Genomic DNA, 24166 nt, shown 5'->3' with positions numbered 1-24166 from the left:
CATGTATGGATGTGCTAGTGAATTCAGGAATACTTGATCCTTATATGGTGCCTTTCACATTCCTAGTGCCATTCCAAACCTAACATTCTCCACACACTTCACACCACACACACCCTACACCTTACTCCCAACATATACAATACACACATACAGCAAATATATCTCACATCACACAAATAACACACACAGACACATAGAGACACATACCCCACATATGACACATACCCTTCACATACACATACACAATGTAATTACACACACACACCATACAAATACACACCACACCAGACACTTACCATATCAACGACCTGATCAGGAAAAAAGACTTGGGCATTTAAAGATGGGGGTAGAAATGAATTGTGCAGAGTTCAAGTCATGCCATACATGACTCAAGTTCTCATTCTACTCAGTAGATAGAACTGTCATCCTACTCTACTTAAGAAGAGGTTTTCTTTTTGTTTCTAGGAGTCTCTGACCGGGGTGTGGGTAGTCAACTAAAGAGGTGGGGAGAAAATAAAAATCTCCAGTTAGCATAGAAATTTTCTTAAGTTTTGTTTGATAAATTGAAGCCCAGTGAGGTAAGGTGGGTTGTCAGGGAGCTTTGAGAGCCAGAATATGTCCCAAAGTCTTTGATGTGACATTCCATGGTCTTGGTACTATGTCCTGGTGCTTCTTAGCATGCAGAGGCAAGTGCTGTGTGAGTTAGAATATACAATACAAACAGTAGCTAATTTTCTGGGTGGATTCCCTCAATAAGTATTCAGAGAACACACTATGTGCCTGATTCTGGACTCTAGGAACACTGCCTTCACGGTCAAGATGCTCAGTCTGTAGACAGATACAATCCACGTAAAGTCAACACTGCAATCTCGGGCAGGACACACAGATACAATCCACGTAAAGTCAACACTGCAATCTCGGGCAGGACACTCACACATCCCAATCTGTACACTCACCTCTGTGTTCTGTAAATCACAGTCATCAGCGCAATGATGACAGCAGTAATCAAACCATAGTCCAACCCCAGGAACAAGGAGGAAACGAAAGTCGTAAGCCAGATGGTCTGAACGAAATACAGAAAGCTTTATGGAGAATCCTGTTAACAATTTCCTAGAGACACACACACACACACAATACCTAACCTTGCCTAACTGGACACTGCATATAACAACTGACTGCGTTAAATTATAATTCTCACATTTTTATCAGCACTAATCCCTGTGTTGCTATGATCAATCACCTAACAATCACCTTTGTTACTTACCAGCTCTATTTTGCTGGTTCTCCAGAAAAAGGGGAGATCTGAGAATTGCATAAACATTCCTTTCAGGTTGACGATCACAATGGCCGACAGCACAGCCTGAAACACAGTACATCCACACTTGCCTCTCCTCTTGTGTCCAAACAGCCCCATTTGCTGGCTCCTCACTGTCCTCCTGCTGCCCTCCCACACCCTCTCCCCACTCACTTCCTACGCGGCAGTGATGGTACATTTGGAGCCATGAACACCTGGATTTTCAGGACTTGGTTAGCTAAAATGGGCCTTGGAAAACCAGGCTTATATCCTAGCAGCAAACCTGCATGGTAGTCAAGAGGTTCAGAATTAAACTTGGTACTCGAGGAGTTATTTCACCCAATGGCCTTTCTACATTGATTTTCTTTACTCTAACATTGTTCGTCATCTCTACTAGATTAAATATGTCAGTAAACAAATGTCTGAGGAGTGTAGGCCATCTCAGATTTTAAAAGGAAGTATTAGGTGAGAGAAGATCAAGGAGAAAGGGACCTTGGAGACTAGCCAGTGCAAACACCCTCTTTGCAGGTAAACTGAGACCCAGAGATGTTGAGACGGCTTTCCCAAGGTCCCAGTTGCTGGTAGATTGTGGACTAGGATCTTGGTCCTAGCCTTGGCCCTTTCTCATACCACCCTGCTAGGGTTACATTAAAGACCCATGAAACATCCACAAAAATATAAACAAATAAAATAGCAAAATTTGTACACATGGAAAACCTCACACCAAGTCCAAGCTACACACCTGGGGTAATGATTCAAAGAGGAATCCGGTGGCTAATATGACCATCAGAATCATTAACGAGGCCAAACAACCTGCAAGCTGCATGAGAAAAGACACATGGAAGGGGCTTTTAGGAGAGAGTAAGAGGCCAGCATAGATTGGTCCTAGTCTTTTGATAACCAATGTGAGACGATCAAGAAAAGATGGATTCATATAAGTCACTCAAACCATTACATAAACCTATTAACTCCTTCCCACTTCTCTGAAGTTCTGGCTCCTCTTACAGCTTTTAAACAGAAGCTGAAATACCCTGACTGAAATCTGCTTGCCGGGGTGGGGAAAGGAGATATCTGGTGCTGATCTGAGACCCGTAAGGGCCAGAAGAGGTCAGATAAGACTCTGCTGTCCAATGTGGTGTCCACTAGCCACACGTAGCTCTTTAAATTAAAAGAATTTAATCTAAAGTAAAAAATTAAGGTTTTGCCTGCACTAGTCACATTGTAAGTGCTCAAGAGTCTCAAGTGGCCAGTGGCTGCCATACCGGACGGTGCAAATACTGAATATTTCCATCACTGGTGGAAGTTCTATTGGATAGTGCTGGCATCCTTCCCATTCTCAGCCTGAGGCTTTCATGACAACATCCCGTGTCTCAGCTTTGAGGTTTATGACAGCAAGGAGTATCGTATAATTTTTTGATTAAACTGGAGAGTATACCTCTTTCCTATAGATTTAGCTCCTTGGGATTTGCTTCAATCAATCATACTTTTTTTCTGATTCACTACACAGCTCACTGGAGCCTGGATCTTCAGGCAGAATAGCTTTGGGTTCAGAAAAGAACCAAGGGATTAAAATTAAATTACCACCCAAATCACCAGTCCCGAGAAGCCAGGCGTATACATACCTGTGTCTTCCCTCCAGTGCCCTCCTGAACAAGGCTTCGAGACAAGGAGCATGAAATTGCGAAAGTCTGGAAGAGTGAGCCAATGGAATTGCACAGTCCCAGCGCAATGAGCTCCTTTTCCATGTGGAAACAAAGCACACGAGAGATCCGTTATTCTTCAGAAAGAAAGGTGCGATGGCCCACGTAATATACATTGTCAGCAGTATAGGCTGTTTCTTCATTGTCTTTTCAGATACAAGAAATGGTTTAGAATGAGCTCAAAATAGGAATTATTCCATAATTTAAGGTGGGGGTGGGAAACACTTTGAATTTTTAGTGTTGGCGGTAAATGCTGCACTCAGCTTTCTTTCCCAAATACTCTCTAAGGGACAATCCTTTCAACTTTAAGTTCTTTATTGTTGAAAGTATTACACATGTCTCCTTTCCCCCCTATTGACCTCTCCCCGGCTGCTCCTGCCCCCCAGCACATGTCCTCGCCCCCCTACTGTCTGTGTCCATTGGCTAGGGCTAAAACTTTTTTGTTGTTAAGGTATATAGGATTGTGGTGTGTAGTTCTGACATCTTTTGAATGCCTGGCTCTTGTTCAACCAGAGTACATGTCAGTGTCCTCCTGGGGCAGTGAAACCTGCTCTCAGGGCTACTCTGGTCTTCCTGGTTGGATCACTGTGCTTCATATGAATGGGGATCATCTCCTCTCCTCTTAGAAACACAGAGCATGTTAAAACAGACACTGTCATGCCAAAATTATAGCTCATGGCATTCAGATTAAATACCTTATCTGTAGCTATGTTATAAAAGAAGGTGGCAAAGAATACACTGTGGAGTTTGAGTGATGAATCATACACTCAACGTTTAATGACCAGAGAGAAGGTTTCCTGAGGAGTAAAAATGACTCTGGAAAAACATTTTATTCCCAATCTGTGATCACATCTTTAAAAACTCACTTTAAAAAGTGATCACATCTGCCGAAACCGGTTTGGCTCAGTGGATAGAGCGTCGGCCTGCGGACTGAAAGGTCCCAGGTTCGATTCCGGTCAAGGGCATGTACCTTGGTTGCGGGCACATCCCCAGTAGGAGATGTGCAGAAGGTGGCTGATCGATGTTTCTCTCTCATCGATGTTTCTAACTCTCTATCTCTCTCCCTTCCTCTCTGTAAAAAATCAATAAAATATATTAAAAAAAAAAAAGTGATCACATCTATTGAATGACAACTGTAATTGAAAAAAAAACCAAAAAAACAAACACAACTAAAAACAGTGGTAACATCAATAGCAGTACGGCAAACTGGAAATCTCAGATTGGAGATTTCGCCTTTCTAGCTGGACCTCTGCCCTTGGGATGAGTATGATAGTGATCTGATCTACATTAATTATGAAAAAAATGTAATGTTCAATAAATCATGCTTTAAATACATCCACCATCAAACTACACGTTTTTTGATCAAGACAGAGGAATCAAGTTCACTTGCCTTTCATTAGCAGAGCATGATGATTGTATCACTAGGGAACACCTGTACAAAAGTAATGATTTTTACCTGATTGCCATCGACCTGGTAGCCATGTTTATTTCCCAAGGTCTTGGCCATCGAGATAGTCACTGAAAACCCAACAATGGCTATGGCGATGGAATCCACGTACACGAGGTGGAAGAGGCTGGTGTCCGGATTGGCTGGAGGGAGTAGCCTGAAAGAGCAAGCTGACTTTAACCCAAGAGCTGTGACCACTGGGAAACAAACATGCAATGAAAGGGGAGCATCTCAGAGGGGCATTATTTACAAAGGAGGTGATCCATGGGTACTTGTTTGCTCTCGTTTGGCAAAAAGGGCCCTTCTGGACACACAGAGGTTCTTTCCAGGCCTCAGCCCCAGAGTACCACCTTTCTACCTGAATGGGTTATCAGCAGAGATCAGATGCCGTTTTATTTAGAAAAGGAGTAACCTCACACCTCATGGCACCTGCATGGCAGGTGTAAGTAAGAACCAGAACAGGAAGAAGAGACATTCGAACCAAAGCCTGAGGGCAGGGAGGGTATCGGGCAAGGGTCATCTTGGAGGAGAATTACTGTCTGAACAATAGTAGGCACTCACTGCTCTCCCTTGTTATTTCACATAACTGCTTCTTCCCAGGATCTCTTCAGGTGAGTTTCTAACATCAGAAAGGAGCTGCAGCAAATTATGCTCCTTGGGTCTCACCTGGGAGTCTGAAGGGGCCAATAATGTGACTCCGGAAGCCCCACAATGGGCAATCTAATTTCTGTGGTCCTTTTTATAGGTTGGAAACTCCTTCCTAAAGGAAAAGAATAGGAATTCCCTAGAATAGTTTGGGGGAAGGAGCAATATAGGTTTTCAAAGGCACCTGCTCCCATTTGAGACACTGGGCTAGATCAGTGGTCGGCAAACTGCGGTTTGTGAGCCACATGCGGCTCTTTGGCCCCTTCAGTGTGGCTCTTCCACAAAATACTGACTTCTGCGCATGGGCCACGAAGTTTCAATCGCACTGTACATGCGCGCCCGCACGTGGTATTTTGTGGAAGAGCCACACTCAAGGGGCCAAAGAGCCGCATGTGGCTTGCGAGCCGCAGTTTGCTGACCACTGGGCTAGATAATAAAAATAATCAATTAATTGATGCATAATATTATTCTTTTTTTTTTAAAAAAATATATTTTATTGATTCTTTCACAGAGAGAAAGGGAGAGAGATAGAGAGCTAGAAACATCGATGAGAGAGAAACATCGATCAGCTGCCTCCTGCACATCTCCTACTGGGGAAGTGCCCGCAACCCAGGTACATGCCCTTGACCGGAATCGAACCTGGGACCTTCCAGTCCGCAGGCCAACACTCTATCCACTGAGCCAAACCAGTTCGGCAATAATATTATTCTTACAGTAACGATCACTAGGTATTTCCTCTGTGCCAGGTTCTGTGCTTATTTATCTCCAGGAGCCCTGTAAGCCGGGCACCATCATAACGGCCATTTTACAGATGAAAAAAATGAGGCACAATGAGGCGAGGCAACCTGTTCCAGGTCAAACAGCTCACCAACTGCTCACAACGAAAACCATGAAGAATCCACCTCCCTGTGCCTCTTACTATGTCATATCACAGTGACAGAGGGGATGTCTCAAGTTCTGGGGGAAAGGAAAGGGAGGAGAGAGAGGAGAGGAATCTAACATAAAAGCCTAGATTATGTGCTACATGCTTGACATATGTCATCTCACGCATCCTCACAATAATCCTACTAGCTAGGTACCATTATTATCCCAATTCATAGGTGAAAAAAATAGATGCTTGCAGATGTCAGGTAATTTGCCCAAGATGGAGCAGGCAGTCACACTCCAGGGGTCTGACTCTAAAACTTACTGTCTTTCCCTTGCCCTTTGCTGCAGAAGCGTTAGCCAAGAGGGAAGGCCTGGGAGCAGCTTTGGCTGAGGAATAAGAACATGAGAAAAGGGTTGATTTTGGAACGAAGGGAGGAAAGTAAACCAAGAAACAGAATGTGCCGCCACAACTTGGATCTCTAATAGTCAACCGCCACTTTCTGGACACTGTGCTGTGTACGTACTTACGTGCGTGCGTGTAGACAGAGTGATGTGTGTGTGTGTAAGTAAGTGGGATAGTCTGCTTTCAGATAGGACCCAGAATTCCTCCCGTCCTTGCACGTGCTGCTCTCCCATCCCGGGGTGGAATCTGTTTCTCCTCTGGGTCCATCTTGTGATTTGCTTTGACCAGCGGAATGTGGTGAAAGTGACTGTGTGAGCGCTTTAAGCGGCTTCTGCTGTTCTGTCCTGCCTTGAGCCACCACGTAGAGACACCATGTGGAGAGCAGAGGCCAGCCAGCCCTCAGCAGTCCCAGCCCCTCCGGCTGAGGTGTCAGCCCTGCTGGAGCCTTCAGCCCCAGTCACCCCGTCAGACATCTACAGCGGCACGAGGGACCCCAAGTGAGAGCGGCCAGAGAACCACCAGCCGAGCCTCACCTGGACTGATGAGCTGCACACAAGGAAATGGATGCTGCTTTAAGCACTGATAAGACTCACAGATAACGGAAACGGTGTGATGATACAGATACAGATAGGTGGGTAGGCAGGCTTTATTGGTTTCCTGCTCGGTTTGGGGCAAAATTCCAGAAAGATAAGCTTTCTGGGTAGCCAAGTTTCAGAAAGGTAAAATGTCATTTAGAAAAGAAAAACTCTAGCTGACAGAGGGAAAGCAGCGTAATCGGGAAAGTATATGGGTGGCATGTGAATTTTTAAAAGAAGTCTAAGTGTGAGGGTTCACATTTATTCAAGTACTTGTGGTTAGTTATTCAGTAGGGTTAGCTCTTGGATAATGTTTATCACATGACTAATTATCTTAGTGACTCAGGTGTGAGGTCATGGAAAGTGCACACAACTGAGTATCGGACGACTGAGCTCTGGGCCCAGGCTGGGACTCACCAGGAGTCACCAAACCTCATTCATGTCTCTCAAGTGTCACCTTCTTGGATACGCTACCTAAAACAGCAACCCCAGCCCCTCCCATCCCTTTCCTGGCTTCCTCTCTCTGCACAGCACTTCTCACTATTTGGTTGTTGCCTGTCACCCCCAGGAGAATATGAGCTCCATGAAAACAAAGACATTTATGTTTACATGTTTGCTTTTCGCTGCTGTGCCCCTGGCATATAACAGGCACTCATTAAACACATGCTCAATAAATGAATTTACTTATCTGTAAAATGGGAATAATGTACGCAACAAGTGTTATTGTGAGCAGCAACTGAGATGGTGGGTATTAAAGCATTTAAAAAATATTTTTATTGATTTCAGAGAGGGAGAGAGATAAATAGAAAAATCAATGATGAGACAGAATCATTGATTGGCTGCCTCCTGCATGCCCCACACGGGATCAGGCCCGCAACCCAGGCATGTGCCCTGACCGAGAATTGAACCTTGACCTCCTGGCTCATAGGTCGACGCTCAAACACTGAGCCACCCTGGCCGGGCCAGGCTAACGTGTTTTATAAATGACAAGTCCAAATACAAAATCAAGCGTTATTACCGTGTTATACGCGAGTTCATGCTTCCTCCTTCAACACTTGCTCTGGGGAGTGAACTCTGTCTTCAAGAGCACCTCCCTCTCCCTGTGATTCCCACAAGGTTCGTAGGTGGGGCGAGAGGCAAGGTCTGAGGGGACATGCCAGGTTCTGTCAGCCTCCAGCATCGGGGCACATGTCTGCCTCGGTTTTTGGGAAAGAGAAGGGGGTGGTGAGTGAGACAGTATGAGAGATGCAGAGGCCGCCAGAGAGGGTCAGAGAGGAACAGAGCCAGACCAGGAGTGGCTCATAGCCACTCTTGCTCCTTCAAAGGAAGGGAATAAAACATTTAAAGAGTTAGATAAAAGAAAAAGATGAAGCAAAGAAGTAACACATGATTTAAAACTAGAAAAGTTGTTGAAAGAATGAGCCAGAGAACTTTTGGTTACTGTCTCGGATGCTTACAGCGTATCAGGGGCCACACTAATATCCCTGGGGCTCTCTCAGTGGGCCTCGGAAAGGAATCAGTTACCAGGCCTGCCAGGCAGGAGAGAAACGGAGGCTTCGAGAGGACAGGGACTTGCCCAAGGTCACACAGCTAGAGAGTGGCAGGCTAGACTTAGGTCTTTTTGCTCTTAATTTCAAGGTCTCCCAAGGAGAGTTTTAAACACTGGTACGTGCTGAACAACAGGAAACAAAGCGAACACCACATGCTGCGCGGGTGGGACTGTAACGTGGTGCAGACAGCGTGGAACACGGCATGGAGGCTCCTCACCAAGTTACACCCAAAAGAGCGGAAAGCAGAGTCTCGAAGAGATATTGGCACACCGTGTGCACAGCAGCACTATTCGCAACATCTAAGAGGTGGGAGCAGCACACCACCCACCGACGGATGAAAACGGCAAGTGGTGTACCCACCGCGGACTTCTGTTCAGCTTTAAAAAGGAAGGACATCATGGCATACGCTGCAACAGGGATGAACTTTGAGGACATTATGCTAAATGAAATGAGCCAGTCACAAAAAGACAAGCACTGTACAATTCTACTTATATGAGGTACCTACTGGAGTCAAATTCAGGGAGGCAAAAAGCAGAATGGTGGCTGCCAGGGGCTGAGGAAGGGCGATGGAGAGTTCTTGCTTAATGGGCATGGGGTTTCAGATTTACAGGACGAAAAGGCTCTGGAGATCAGTTTCATAACACGAGTATAACTAACACTGCTGAACGGTACACTTAGAAATGATTACAATGGTACATTTTATGTTATTTTTTTTTACCACAATAAACAACAACCACCCATGCACATGCTAAAAATTGAAAAATCAAAACAACAAAACCCCCCAAACCTTCAGCTATTTGATAGGTCAGAATAAAAGGGGTTTCTCATTGCAAGAACACTAAAGCAGGAGCTAGAAACCACATTAGATGCATTTATTATTCAAGTCACACTGTTACTTCAAATTATTTTCCTACCCCAGAGGAAGTGACCCAACGACATCCACATTGTACGACTCGTGCAAGCCGAACCCAGCTGAAATGCCAGTTCCCATCACCACCTAAAACAGACACAAACCAAATGTCCTTTACAGAGAATTCAAATGCCACAAAATGAGCTCTTCAAACACTGTTAGCCAAGCCAAATCTATTCTCACTCAACTTTCAGTTTTAAAAAGAAGAATTACAGTTAGCTTCTAGCAATTCTAAATTCTCCTGACGACTCTCCCTGGAAAATTAAAATGGACTCTAGTTTCCTTGTGGCCTGGTGCTTTCCTTTTTCTTTTGGTCTGTTCCATGCTGAAGTGTTTGGCTAGTTGACTGCAAACAAAAAAGCCCATAAAACCTTTCAGGAGTTGGCTGTGCATGTGGGCCAGGGGAAATGTGTCTCTGATCACATGGCGCGAATAGAGGTCACTGAAGCTTGTACTGTGAAGGGGGGTACGATGGCAGTGTATCATTATAAAATGTAGATGAGTGGATAAAAAAGCTGTGGCACACTTACACCGTGGAATTCTATGCAGCTGTAAAAAAGAAGGATCGCTTACCCTTTGAGACAGCATGGAGGGGCCTGGAGAGTATCATGCTAAGTGAAATAAGGCAGTCAGAGAAAGACAAGTATCACATGATCTCACTTATATGTGGAATCTAATGAACAAAATAAACTGATGAACAAAATAGATCCAGAGACATGGAAGCATGCGACAGACTGACAAATCTGAGGGAAAGGGAGGCGGGATGGGAAGAGATTAACCAAAGAATTTATATGCCTCTATGCATAATCCATGGACACAGACAATAGTGAGGTTGAAGGCCTGGGGTAGAAGGAGGGTGTGGGGTTGAGGGAGAATGGGGAGTAGAGCAGGTCAAGGGGGAAAGAAGGGGACATCTGTAATACTTTCAACAATAAAGATAAATTAAAAAAATAAAAACTAAAAAAATAATGTACGTTTGGATCTGCAGTCGTCCTGCTGACCCTGTTTCCAGCACCATGTGTGGGGGAGCAGCTTGCAGTTGCCTCCCCCCAGTTCAGCTAGGGTCAGAGTGCAAGTGCCCATCACACACGTTTCCTCATACACCAGCTTCCTGGAATGCCAGGGCATAGATTCAGTTGGTGTGGAAAGCACTACCCTTAGTGAGCTACAAGAAGAGAGAAACAAGAAGGAAGGCAGGCAATTTTCTTCATCCTGAAGAATGATAGCTACAGAGCTTTGAGTGGGCTGCCGAGAAGGAATGAAGGCTGTCCAGGGAAGGGAGCGGGCCCTCACGGTGGTGGCAGCTCAGGGAACCCATAATGAGGTGAGCTTATCTGACACAGCAGCCTGAGAGACCAAGTGCATGGGTGCTTCTGGCCCCTTTGATGAGATGCTCCCTGTTCTTTTAAATATATATATATATTTTAATTGATTTTAGAGAGGAAAGGACAGGGAGAGAAAGATAGATCAGTGACGAGAATCATTGATCAGCTGCCTCCTGCACGCCCCCCCACCGGGGATCCAGTCCGCACCCCGGGCATGTGCCCTGACTGGGAAACGAACTGTGGCCTCCTGGTTCATAGGTTAATGCTCAACCACTGAGCCACACTGGCCGGGCCGAATTACCCCTTTTTGTTCATCGCATTTATGTCTGTCACCCTGAATTGTATTAGCTGTGCAACGCAAACTGGGGGTTTGGAGGGGTGTTTGTCCAGAATATTCAAATCCATAGGATAAATGTGGCTTCAGTTTCCATTGCCTCAACTTCATATAGTGGAAACTAATTTAAACCCTGCTTTCCGATCAACACAAACAGATATATTACGAAATAGAATGCAAAATTCAAAAGTGTTTTTATGATCAAAAAGAAAGTTTATGTTTACAGGGAGTCATAAAGACTGTCCCACATTTTCCAGCGTGGCTTCTCTCTCCCTTGCTCTGAGGAGAACTTAGATAAGAAATTTAAAAAACACTGGATTCCTATAATCATAAGGATAAAATTCTAGAGAACCATTGCCCTGGGAAACATGAAGGAATCCATTAAAGGGAACCTGGGAAATGGACAGAACCAGGAACCCAGGCCCGGGAAAGGCAGTCTTCACCATTTGCTGCACAATTAGGCCTGGCCTGCCCGTCTCCTTGCCCTGCAAAGGAGCTGAGAGCCTCCTGCTGTCCTCCGTGACGAAGCAGGAACTCCGTGCCCAGCCCCAATGACAGAACAGGCTTTGAAACTGCTAGACCAGTGGTTCTCAACCTCCTGGCCCTTTAAATACAGTTCCTCATGTTGTGACCCAACCATAAGATTATTTTCGTTGCTACTTCATCACTGTAATGTTGCTACTGTTATGAATCGTAATGTAAATATCTGATATGCGGGATGGTCTTAGGCGACCCCTGTGAAAGGGTCGTTCGACCGCCAAAGGGGGTTGCGACCCACAGGTTGAGGACCGCTGTGGTAGACAGTCCTGTTGGGATGTAGACATGGCCAAAGCACGGAAAAGGATCAAAGCGATTGGTTTCTTCCTGAGCTGTAATGTTGGCCTGTTGTTTTCGTGGCTCAAACTTTTGGCTAAATTTGGGTCAGACACCTATACTTTCTATTTTTTATCCTTATGGTTCTCGAATTATGCACCAAGGTGCCCCAGGGTGCCACGGGGAACTCACCAGGACACCGTGGGATAGAACTTTCAAGGAAAACAGTGACATGTGCCAGACGCTATGCACACTTCTAGTTTGAGGTAGTTCACAGTTTCCACCTCAGTTCCCACTACATTCCTTTTGATTACTCTGTATCTTTGCAAAACTGGGCATTCGGGGGCTGCTGGGGTAGAAAGCAGGTACCATGCAAAATCAAAGTGAAGAGGAAATGGAGGGTAGAAGCGCCCATCTGACTTGAGGATTTGTCAGATAATTGTGGTTATTTAACATAACCACATATGTAATAAATACATATTTTATTTCAATTTATGTGCATTATTTTTACAGTTCTTAGGTTGTTAGACATAAATACGTATTAAGTTGCTTGGACTTAACTACTTACTAAATTAAACCATTAGGTATTTCTTTTGACCTAGGAGTGCCAGGAACCAAGAAAGTTGGGGAACTTTTGTTTTTGGCTCTTTTCAAAATTGAAACAGCTTAATTTTTTCAGGTTATTAAAGTTATGTGTTCATTATAAAAGAATTAGACAATAAAACACTGAGGCAGAAAAATCTTCCCTAATCTCATCACTCACAGATAATTCCCATGAAAATATTTACAGAGTCTTCACCTATATTTTAAAAATCATCCGTTCAGTGCTCTAATGATTTTTCTTTCTTGTCAGTGTATTTGTACAAGTTCCCCTTTCAAATTCTACCCCTCTCTTGGCAGAACGGAGAGGGAAAAGGTCTAACACCCTGTCCCCTCCCATCCACTTGCGCACCCCTCTCAGAAACAGCTGAAAGTCGACTTACCGCAAAGAACTCTAATGGAATGGGTGCCGGCAATTTCTCTTTAAATCTCTCATTAAACTCCTTGCCACCCAACAGCAAACCAAAAACCATCAGCCCGACGCCTAGGGAACACACGTTGAGGTTTTTAACATTCTGCAACACAGCAACTGTACTCTGTAACACAGTGAACACTGGGGTTTACATCCGGCAGCGGCCCTGTGCAGTCACTAGTGCACCAATTCACACAGCACCCCAGCACTGGGCGTTCTCGTCAGAGCTCTCAGGCTCAACTCGCTCTCTTTGTAGCTTCCCCCAGTGTGGAGCCTTTTCCCCTCGTCAGACACCTTGAAAGCTGAACTCTTATCCAACAATCTTACAGTGCTCTTTGACATGCTCACGTGTCAATGTAGCATTATAAAATTCAGAGGAGTAACCCTTGTACTGAGTCCTGAGCACTGGGAAAGGATTAGGGGCTGAATACCAGCAAAATAATACAAAGGTAAAGACACAGAAAAACTTTTAAGAGCTGAAAGAGAGAGAAATCCTGGTGAGCAGATGAAAGAGGAACCAGGTGGGCTTTGAAGGCAAGAGGGTGCTGAAGTGTGAAAAGACGTCCGGAGAGTTAAAGAAAGCCGTTTAATTTTATCCTCAGGCTGCAATTCCCAGCACCCCAAATACAGTCAATACTTATCTGGACCCTGGGGAAGTAGGTTACTGCTGAGCCCCGGCTACACACCTTTCTTAGCAATGCCTACAGCATACTCAGGTGCCTGTCTGTTGTCTCCTGGGTGACGAGGCATTTAGAAAAATCTCAGAGTAAGAAGCATGCTACCAGCTATTATGGGAAATGAAGAATTTAGTTATTTAGGGAATGTTCCTACAGTTTGATTCCATTTGAATCCATCCAGGATTCAATTTAAATGGCACCCCCTCAAAGTGACTTTCCTAGACCTCTAATCTAAAGGTCTCCCTATGCTTCGAACAATATTTTAATCAATTACACATGTATGCAATTAATGGCTTACTACTCGTCTTCCCATTGGACTGTAAGTTCCAAGAGGGCAATGGCCATGTCTGCTCACTCACTGCTGGGCCTCGCACAATGTCTAGCACATAAATACCTACAAGGTCTTTCTGCCCAAGAATAGCTTTAGCATCATCATGTAAGTTTCAATAGCACTTTAACTATCAATTGGTTCTAATTATTTAAACACTTCTTTTATCCATGGGTTACTCAGAAGTAGGTTTTTTTTGTTTCTAAATGTGTGGGAGTTTTAAAGCTATATTTAATTACTAATTATGCCATACTGTGTAAAAATATACTAAATTTTTAGAATTTGTGATCAGTTTCACGTGTAAGTTTCAACACAATTGGTTATTACCATTGTTCCCTCTGTTCTTATAACGAATTTATATTTTCTCCGAGTTGGATGCGAAGGTCTATATATTTTTTATTAAATTAATTAATTTGGTTAATTGTGTTAGCCAAATCTTTTATAGACTTATTTTTTGCCTGCTTGAATAAGCAGTTTTTGAGAGACTTAGGTTCTCCCATGACACTTTTAAATTATTTGTTAGTTCCTGAAGAGAATATAATTCTGTCTCAAGAAAAAGCTGTCTTTTCAGCTAACGAGGGTGAAGGCGTAGGCACCAAATAAAGACCTAACAAAAAATTCCTTGCAAGGCAGGCAGTATCGTACATTAATAAAAGGAGAGTTTAAGGTTTAATTCATTTTGTAGTGCTCTTTTCAGAAAAGCGTTAGAATAACCAAGTTTTCCCCACGGTATTAAAATTCTTAGCAAAAAGAAAAGTGAGCCCTGAAGGTAAAAGAGATACAGAAGAGGAGGAGGGAAAAGAAAGAAGGGAAAGCTAGGACCAGTAAGTTGCTTACTTACATACACCACTGAAAAGATCCCACTGTACCGCTTTGTTTTAACTCCAAACAGGTATTTTAACATGGAGGTGAAGACATGCACAGCTGCCGCAGTGGTAAAGCCACGCACCAGGGGCTCTGTGAGGTATATGGCCACAAATCCAAACCTACAGACACCTAGGCAAAACTATTTTTTTTTTAAAATGACAAAGAAACAAATAAATCACATGATAGATCAGGAAGTTAAAACCAACAGAAAACATACAAATTTCTTTCTGGACCACTTTCTAACACTACGCATTTGCACCTGCAACTGTTAAGCAGCTAACAAATCAATCGCTGATTGTACAAAAAACACTGGAAGGTCTGGAGTGGCTTGGAGTCCCAAAGAGCATCAGGCACTCAGAACCAGGGACACGTTGAGTCAATGTCATTGCCTGTTCCTTCCAAGCACATATGAGAAGCCTCTTCCCATTACTAAACAATTCTGCTTCCGGCTTTTCTTGCTTTTGGCATCTCTAAAGTACCCAGCGGAGGTTTGCTGGCTCCTAAAACATAATTAACTTCAGTAAGGCATATAATCGGCCTGGTGCTCCCGGTGCTGCGAGCTCTGAGCTCTGATCCTACCCACCCAGTAGACCAGCCAAGAGTGCTCAATAGATATTTACGAAATGAACAAACGAGAGTCCATTTCCCCGTCTCTGAGTCTTACCTGAATGATTCCTGCAAGTAAGGTCACTGACATGGCGACTTTCACTCTCAAGGCGTCTCTGGCTTCTGTACCATTGGTTGCGTTTACTCCTCCCGGGATGACTATATCATCTGGTACTAATCGAACAGCCACGCCGCCAATCATCAGGCTAATTACAGCAAACGGACCTGAAATAGTGCAGCATGAATCAAGGAAATCAGTTTCAGTGTAGCTGATGTGATTGTTGCCAGTACTCTAGAGAACACGGGTGGAGGCAACAAATCATCATTGAAATAAAATTGCGCTGTTCTCCTTAAGCATGAAGCCACGGCTCCTGGATTATACTGGTATGTAAACTGTGTGTGTGCAGATTGTATTCTCCAAAAACGACCATGATGACATCTTCCATCCCACAGACTCTTCTAGAAATTTGACATTTCCCTATTAAGACATAGACTAATTTTTAATTCACCTCTCCTTGAATCTGAGAGGACTTGTGACATATTAGTAACCAAAAGAATGCTCTTACCCTTTGAGACAGCCTGGAGAGACCTGGGGAGCATTATGCTAATCGAAATAAGCCAGTCAGAGAAAGATAAGTATCACATGATCTCACTCATATGTGGAATCTAATGAACAACATAAACTGATGAACAAAATAGATCCAGAGACATGGAAGCATGGAAGAGACTGAGGAGTCTCAGAGGGAAGGCGGGGGTGGGTATGGAGTGGGGAGAGATTAACTGGGGGAATTTATATGCATGTATGCATAGCCTGTGGACACAGAGGATAGTGTGATGAAAACCTGGGAGGGGCAGATGTGAGATGGAGGGGGTCAATGGGAGAAAAAGGGGGACATCTGTAATTCTTTCAACAATAAAGATAAATTTTAAAAAATGCAGCAGCAGCGATACTGTTGACTTCCGAGGCTAGGTAACAAAAGGCGACGCAGCTTCCACCTGAGAGCTGTTACACTGGCTCGTGCTGCAGCCCTGAGCGTCAGAAAACTCGTTAGGACCACGTGGAGAGAGAGGAGAGGAGAGAGAGGAGTGGGGAGAGAAAGAAGAAAGAGAGAGAGAGCAAAGGGCAAGAGGAGAGGGTGAGAGGGAACAAGAGAGAGAAAGAGGTTCAGGCTTCCTGTAGCTGCTCCAGCCCAGCTCCCTTCTGACTCTCAACTGATGAGACCCTGAGCCAGACCTGCCCAGATGAGCTTTTCCCAAATCCTGACCCACAGGCACTGTGAGACACAGTGAAATGATTTTTGCTTTAAGCTGCTAAAGTTGGGGGTATTTGTTACCTAGGAATGGACATCTGAAACACTGTGCCTGTGTTTGCTGGGGGCTGCCTCATGCAGCACCAAGGCTATTATGAAATCCATATAAATCTGATCCTAAATACACTACATACACTACAGGGAATCCAGAGCCTAAAATCAGATGAAAATGCAATACACGTGTGGTAATTAGGAACTTGCAGTATCACTAATGAAATAAAAAGAAAAACCAGATGCAAGTAAATTGTATTATGCATTAAAACACATATTTCACAGATTTTAACAACTGCTCTTTTTACACAAGAAAATTGTCTTTCTTCCCTCCCCCACCCGCCCCCGATTATGCCAAGATGATAAGAAAGCTATTAGTTCTAGAAATCTTGGGGGGAGTGTATTTTAAAGTACCTACTGGGTGTGCAGTAACAAGTTATTATTAAGCGGATGTTCTAATAACAAACATGCTATGTCTTCGGCACATTGCAAAGCTGAGAAAGCCAAATGGAAAGGTGCTAGAGTATCAAGTATAAGCTTTTACCTATGGATATGTGTCTGGAGGTTCCAAAAAAACAATACATGATAACAGGGTAAAACGAAGAGTACAGGCCGAACACCGGAGGCACAGCTGCCAGCATTGCGAAGGCTAAGCCTGCGGGATTAAACACCAGACAGAAATAGGGAGATCATTAGAAAAGATGGTTGATGTGTATTTTTCTCTTGGTTCTTTATCTCTGACGAACAAGTGACAACCATATTAACTTAAGCAGAAGTGTCTTCACTGGCCCGCCCTTCTACCCTGAACATACACATTATCCTACCTTCTGCAGAGAGTCCAGGCTGGGTTGTCCCCTGGTCATCTCCTCTTTTCCAGGAGTCATTGCCTTTGCCTATAGAGTGGGGCCTTGACTTATGAGTGTCCCAACTAACGAGTTTTTTGAGATACCAGCTGTCTCTCTGCTGATTTTTTGCATTGAGTTGATAGAGTAATTTGAGTTAACGAGCTCGGTCTCAGAAAGAATTAAACTCGTAAGTCAAGGCCCCACTGTACCGAGTCATAGCCACCTCTAATTGACTTCCCACATTCATTCTGGTGCCCCTCCCACCAACCAAATCCATTCCCCAAACAGCGTCTCAGTGACTCTGACAAAGGAAACCCAAGTGAAAAGCATGCTGATAGCTTTCACTGCACTCAGAATGAACCCACAAGTGGCTAACACCGCTAGGCTGATCAGCCCCTGCCCACCTCACTCCCAGAACACTGCCTTTCTGTTAATTCTGCAAATCATGTCTTCAAACACCCATTCTTTTTCTGCCAAGTGCCTTCACAAATGCTATTCCTTCTGCCTGCAATGCATTTCCTCTCGTCCTTTTTATTGATTTCAAAGAGAGGAAGGGAGAGTGGGACAGGGATAGAAACATCAATGATGACAGAGAATCACTGACTGGCTGCCTTCTGCACGCCGCCTATTGGGGATTGAGCCCATAACCCCGGCATGTGCCCTGACTGGAAATTGAACTCTCACCTCCTGGGTTATAGGCCGATGCTCAACCACTGAGCCACACCGGCTGGACACCTCTCTTTCTTTACCTGCCTCCTACTCATCCCTCAGGTCTCAGCTCACATATCATTTCCTTAAAGAGGTTTTGGTGATTTACCTTCTTAAATTAGGTCTCCCTGTGATTATCTCATAGTATCCTGTATTTTCCTTCATAGTGTTTAACATCATCTATATATATATAAAAGGCTAATAGGCAAAGTGTCCCCATGGGAGTTCGACTGGGAGTTCTATCGCTTGCTATGACATGTGCTGACCACCAGGGGGTGGCACAGAATGAAGGAAGGCCCCAGCTGGCAGCTGGGGAAGGAAGGCCTTGGCCAGCCCTGATTGCCTGCCAGGCCTAGGGACCCTAGCCAGGCACAAATTTTGTGCACCGGGCCCTAGTTTATACATAAAAATGTATATGTGCTTTTATTTGATTCAGGTCTCTGTCCCTGATTGGGGAGTTAGTTCCATGAAGACAGGGAGGGACAAGCAGATCTTGATAAACAAGTGTGAATGGATGAACAAATTAATGAGATATTCTTAAATTCTTAATATCGCATATAAAAATCACACAAATGCAGAGAATTTAACATTTCATGATCTCTTGTAATTAGAATATGAGCTTATCATCAAAAACCTTAATGATGACAACCCCAACAGCATTTCACAGAGTGACTGGTTAACCCAGGCAGTTCCTAACTGTACTGATCTGCAAAACAATATCACCACATTCTACGACTACTAGCTCTGGGGCTTTTTAAGGGTTACATTTTTTTCTGGAGAATTCTTTAGACAGGTAAAGGTTACTAGAATGATATGATAAAAACTATGAATTTGCAATCATGATGAAATTAAACAGAAAGAAGGTCAAGCAATTGTTTGAGGATAATGTAGTAAGAAAACAAAAATAAATAAATATATGCTACTGACCTTGAGGAAGCTGAAGCACCCCTGTGCTAATGCCTGAGACCAAGTCACCCAACACATACTCCTTGAATTTGTATGCTGGCAACCACTTAGTTATGGGTAAGAACATATAAATGATATTTCTTATTTTCTTCGGAGTACATCTGGGAGGACAAAAAAAGACAGAGAAAAAAATGAGGAACATTTCTGTAGACTTTGAACGGAGGCATTTTCCCTTCCTTTTATCCTGGAATGTCAAGGAAGACATTCCCACTGGTGCCGAGGATAAGCTTTCACTCTGCAGAGATCAGAGACAAGAAGAGCTGTTCTTGCAATTTGTGTTGTTGGGGACATCTAAATCGGCTCCATAATAATGCTCTACAACTGGCCGTGAAAAAGAAGAAAAATTTAGCTTCAGAACAACTGAGATAACTCCGAAGCTATTATTTTAATAGATACAATCCTTAATGTACTTCCTGTGTTGGTGTAAAAGTGAAGTCGGGGAATTATTTACTGATTGAGTTAACTTTTGAATGTGGAACCAATGACCAGCATCTGCCCATTAGTTTTCCTCTTTCCTTATAAAATCAAGGAAATTTATACAGGTATTTTGAGTTTTATTAACATATGTCCCTTGCTTTAGGGTCTTTGATTCGGTAAACTCAGAATGCCATTTGTCACTGGGGTGTAATAGCTGAGTCTATTATGTCTGGTTGTCTTGGTTAACTGGAAGAGCAAGCTGATAAAACCAAGGCCTTGCATGTAATCCCTGTGGGCCTTGGCCAATTTTTTTGCCAGGCTACGATCAAAGACATCACTGAGTAACAGTATGGGCAGATGAGTTCCATGGCCACAAGGAAAATTTTAAGTGTTCCCAGTGACAAGGAAACCATTTGTTCCATTCAAAATATATTATTGCAGCATGCATGGTATTTTTATATAGTATCTTTCGTGGTTAAGAGTATTTGGCAATTTGATGAAGGAAAATATTAGAAGCAAAATGTGAGGCAACTGTGGTAAGAGCAATAACTTTGAGTAAAACAAACTAGATTTGATACCTTGTTTAGAAAATTGAGATATTAATAATAGTTACACTTATATAATACTTGCCATATGCCTAATCCCCTAGTAACTCTACAACGTAAGTGCTATTATTATACCCATTTTACAAACCAGGAAACTCAAGCACATAGCTGGTAGGTGGTTGGGACTAGGATTAAAGCTCAGGCAGTCTGACTCCAGTGCAAACATTTTCCACCTCTCCTGAAAGGTGAAGCTTAAATGAACACAGAACACAGAAGGAGTAGTATCAAGGGTCCCGGAGGCAGTAATCAAATGGTTTGGTTTTGAAGTTTGGGAGCTATCAACAGGCACACATGTATTGACATTCTCACGCCTGCAACATGGCTGTGTTCGTGTCTCCAAAATTAGGAGTCACAGGCCACTGAGGGTCCTTGACAGTATAGGTTGGGGATTTAGATTCAGGGTTTTTCCAAATGGGGTAGAAAAAAAGAGAATGGCTGGAGCATTCTGAGAGACAAAGGGAAAAGGTGGATATTCTGAATGTGGTGGAGAATTGGAAGCGGGTTATTTATAGGAACCTTTACACATAATCCCCAAGGCACAGCAGGAATTCAATAAGTATGGTGAAATACCTAATGAAGCTCGTGCTCAATCAAATATCTATCACAGACAACCCTGTGGACAGTTCAGCAAATCACGAGTGCTCACCCTTTTTCCCCCTCCATTTCACCAGATTTTCCTTATACACTTGACCTTGTTTCTCTCACAACTGAATGACAGAATACAGGAAACAGGTTAAAACACAACATACGTGAATGCCTGTTTTAGCTTATCCCCAATGGAGTCCGGAATCTTGTCCTTCGTGTGCAGTATTTCCTGGAGGGCCAGATGACTGAAGATAGGCCTGTCCACATAGTACTTCTGGGTCGCTGCAGGGATTTCAGTTTCTTCAGCATGATCCATAGTACTCTGAAATGATTCATCAACAGCAGGAGACAAGCATTTCCTGAGTGTCACTAGGGAGAAAATAAACACTCTATTTCAGGTGCCAAAATCCAATTGATGACTGCTCTTAAGCATCTCTTCCTTGCAGTATTCTAAGTTCTGAATGCTTCATCTTTGGACACCCCAGAGCACCTAACACAGTGATCTGTACATAGCAGGCACGAATAAATGAAATAAAATCAATAAAAATCACCCCCCAGGTCAATAAGTGGCTCATTGACCAACCACAGGGCATCATGAAAAAAATATGCTTAGGTCTAAAGAGGTTGAAAATTCAAGAGTCTAATATAAAAAAGAATTCTAGCAGCAAATGAAACCAAGTTCCAATAAGGATAATATGAAAAGATTAGTCTGGAGAAAGGATTTTGGCAGCAGAATCTGACAAATAAAGATTGTATGTTTTTGTTTTGGGCTAACTTTTTAAAAAATATATATTTTTATTGATTTCAGAGAGGAAGGGAGAGGGAGATAGAAACATCAACGATGAGAGAGAATCATTGATTGGCTGCCTCCTGCACACCTCACACTGGGGATCAAGCCCGAAACCCAAGCATATGTGCTGACCCAGAATCAAACCATGACCTCCTGGTTCATAGGTCGATGCTCAACCCAAACCATGCTGGCTGGGCTGGGCTAACTTTTTATGGCCACTCTAGGGATATCACAATATCCAAGAATATCTGGGCTGATGTATGAGCAGAGTTTGACACATGGCAATGCTACCACTCTGCCTTCTAGCTGCCCCCATCTCCTCCAAAACAATACATGACAGTGTTGTAGAAAAGTTTGTAATTCAGGAAAATATCAAGCTTAGAGTCCCATTCACTCTAAGAAATTCCATTTCTTTCCCCTCACTCTCCTTCAATTTCCCCCACACACTTATCATTGTAGCTTTCAAAAGCCTGGTTTTGTGCTCTGTTTCTCTGAAGTCTCCCCCTCACCTCTAATCCTTCATAGATGTGTCTATAGTTGCTACTTTGTGTATTTTTCCATTTTTCTCCCACTGTATTACCATTATTGGTTTCCTCTTCTAGACTGTAAATTCCTCCAGGCAACACCATACTCTGAATTCCCGGGATCTAGCTCAGTCCTTGTTTCCTAGCAGGCACTCAGGAATAGCTGAATGAATCAAATCTTTGGATTGGTGCCTCATGATTGTTGATAATGTAAGCCAGGCTTCCTCTCTGTTATATCACAGTGCAGAAGGCTAAGTCTATTTTAAACACTCTTACTGTATTGTTCCTTTTGGACACGTCCTCCTTGGTCTTCTTCTGTCCTATTTTTAGAAAGGTTATTCCTTCCTCATATAGCCACTCAAAGAGAAAAAGACCGGACAGAGCTGAGGGGAATCTAATAAGAATCAGACTGTTTTTTTGTTTTTGTTTCCCTATTGCAAAAAAGTCAGCTTTACCAATGATTTTACTCTTAACACACATTTACTGTTGTCAATGGGACAAGCAGTGATGACCACTGTCTAAGGATATTGTATCATCTACAATGCAGTGGTGACCAAACCTGGCCACTCACTTCAATCGTCTGGGGAAAGGTTTAAAGTACCGCTGTCGAGCCCAACTGGTGTGGCTCAGTGGTTGAGGGTCAACCTATGAACCAGGTCTCAGTTCAATTCCCAGTCAGGGCACATGCCCAGGTTTGGGGCTTGATCCCCAGTAGGGGACGTGCAGGAGGCAGCCGATTCTCTCTCATTATTGATGATTCTCTCTCTCTCTCCCTCTCCCTTCCTCTCTGAAATCAATAAAAATATATTACAAAAGTAAGAGTTCCTTCTTATAAAAAAATAAAGTACCGCTGTTGAGGCCTCACCCTGACTCTTCTGAATTAGGGTTCCCACGGGTGGGGCCTGGACAGTGGACATTCACTCCATGTGGGTGCAGGCATGCACCGCTGTATCACTGTATCCATGTGTGCTGACTTTCTTAAGATTTCAGAGCAACAGAGTAGGTTTACATTGCAGTATGTATAATGTAAATATACATACTATATAGTTTAGTGGAGGAAATAAGATATTTCTAAAATATGAGACAGCCTTTTCCTTATTCTACCCTCCACCTAAAACCTCTCAAAATTCTTTTGACTTCATTAAGCAGAGCAATTAGATGTATGTTTTGAAAGTTCCCTGGGAAATTCAGATGATCAGCTAGGTGGGTATTTGACGTATATAAAAATACTGGCTTTCAACTCTGCCTGAACCCAGAATCTTTTAGAAAACAACAGACATCAGAAAACTTTTTAAGAAGCATTCTAAGAGCCCTGGCCAGTTTGACATAACAAATCACAAAGAAACATTTGAAAACAAAAGCCAATTATATACTTTTAGAAATAATAATAAATCAGTGACATGATTAAAGCCATATGAGATCCTTTAAAAAAAGTAATCTTTATAACAGATGATATGCTAGAACATAACATAATCAATATAGTAAGGATTAATATAAAATGCTTACTGAAAAGTACATTAAATGAATTTTGAAGAGGAATTTGAAATATAAAGGCGTGATTTAGCCGTAAAAATGGTGCTTTGAATTTGACATTTTAATTTAGGGAGCTGGTTCTCAGGCCTGGCTGCACATGGGAATCACCTGGGCAGCTCTACCTACCACTGATGCCCGACTACAGCCAGGGATTCTGATTGAATTGGCCAGGAGGCAGGCAGGGATTGAGAGCTTACACGCTCTCCACAGGAGTCTAATGTGCAGCCAAGACTCAAAACTGCTGACTTAGCGGAGGGCAGGATGAAAAGCCACACTCACCCAGTACGCCACAAGTCAATTCTTCAGTCTATGTGTATTCCAAATATCGCATGGGACGTGCTGACATTCAAATTTTGTTCTTTATCTCAACTTTAACACATTTTGCTAAATTGGGCAACTGTAACTCTCCATAGGTTAGGAAGAGACAGAGTAAAGAGGGGACTCTCAAATATTTTTGAAGTGTTGGGACCCTGGCTGTAGGCTCTGTCCTCCTTGAGATAACTGTTGGGCAGCGTAGAGATGTCTTAAGTGGGGAAAGA

General features: G+C 43.3%; 1 protein-coding gene across 1 annotated transcript in view; it reads right to left on the bottom strand.

Annotated features, from left to right (window-relative positions):
- Window positions 1-24166, bottom strand: part of SLC26A5 (solute carrier family 26 member 5) — a 53436-nt gene that overhangs the window by 10381 nt on the left and 18889 nt on the right. The window contains exons 3-14 of the mRNA XM_036327600.1: window positions 20945-21149; window positions 19135-19274; window positions 17199-17309; window positions 15412-15578; window positions 14722-14886; window positions 12847-12999; window positions 9396-9478; window positions 4451-4598; window positions 2917-3030; window positions 2037-2114; window positions 1265-1360; window positions 957-1063 (exon numbers count right to left, since the gene is read on the bottom strand). Of these exons, the coding sequence (XP_036183493.1) occupies window positions 957-1063; window positions 1265-1360; window positions 2037-2114; window positions 2917-3030; window positions 4451-4598; window positions 9396-9478; window positions 12847-12999; window positions 14722-14886; window positions 15412-15578; window positions 17199-17309; window positions 19135-19274; window positions 20945-21096 (1514 nt within the window). The 5' untranslated portion in view covers window positions 21097-21149. The remainder of the gene's footprint in view (window positions 1-956; window positions 1064-1264; window positions 1361-2036; window positions 2115-2916; window positions 3031-4450; window positions 4599-9395; window positions 9479-12846; window positions 13000-14721; window positions 14887-15411; window positions 15579-17198; window positions 17310-19134; window positions 19275-20944; window positions 21150-24166) is intronic.

This window comes from Myotis myotis, unplaced genomic scaffold (assembly GCF_014108235.1).
Source record: "Myotis myotis isolate mMyoMyo1 unplaced genomic scaffold, mMyoMyo1.p scaffold_m19_p_11, whole genome shotgun sequence".
Taxonomy (NCBI): Eukaryota; Metazoa; Chordata; class Mammalia; order Chiroptera; family Vespertilionidae; genus Myotis; species Myotis myotis.
Note: the sequence above shows the minus strand (reverse complement) of the source record. Positions and strands in the feature narration are given on the sequence as shown.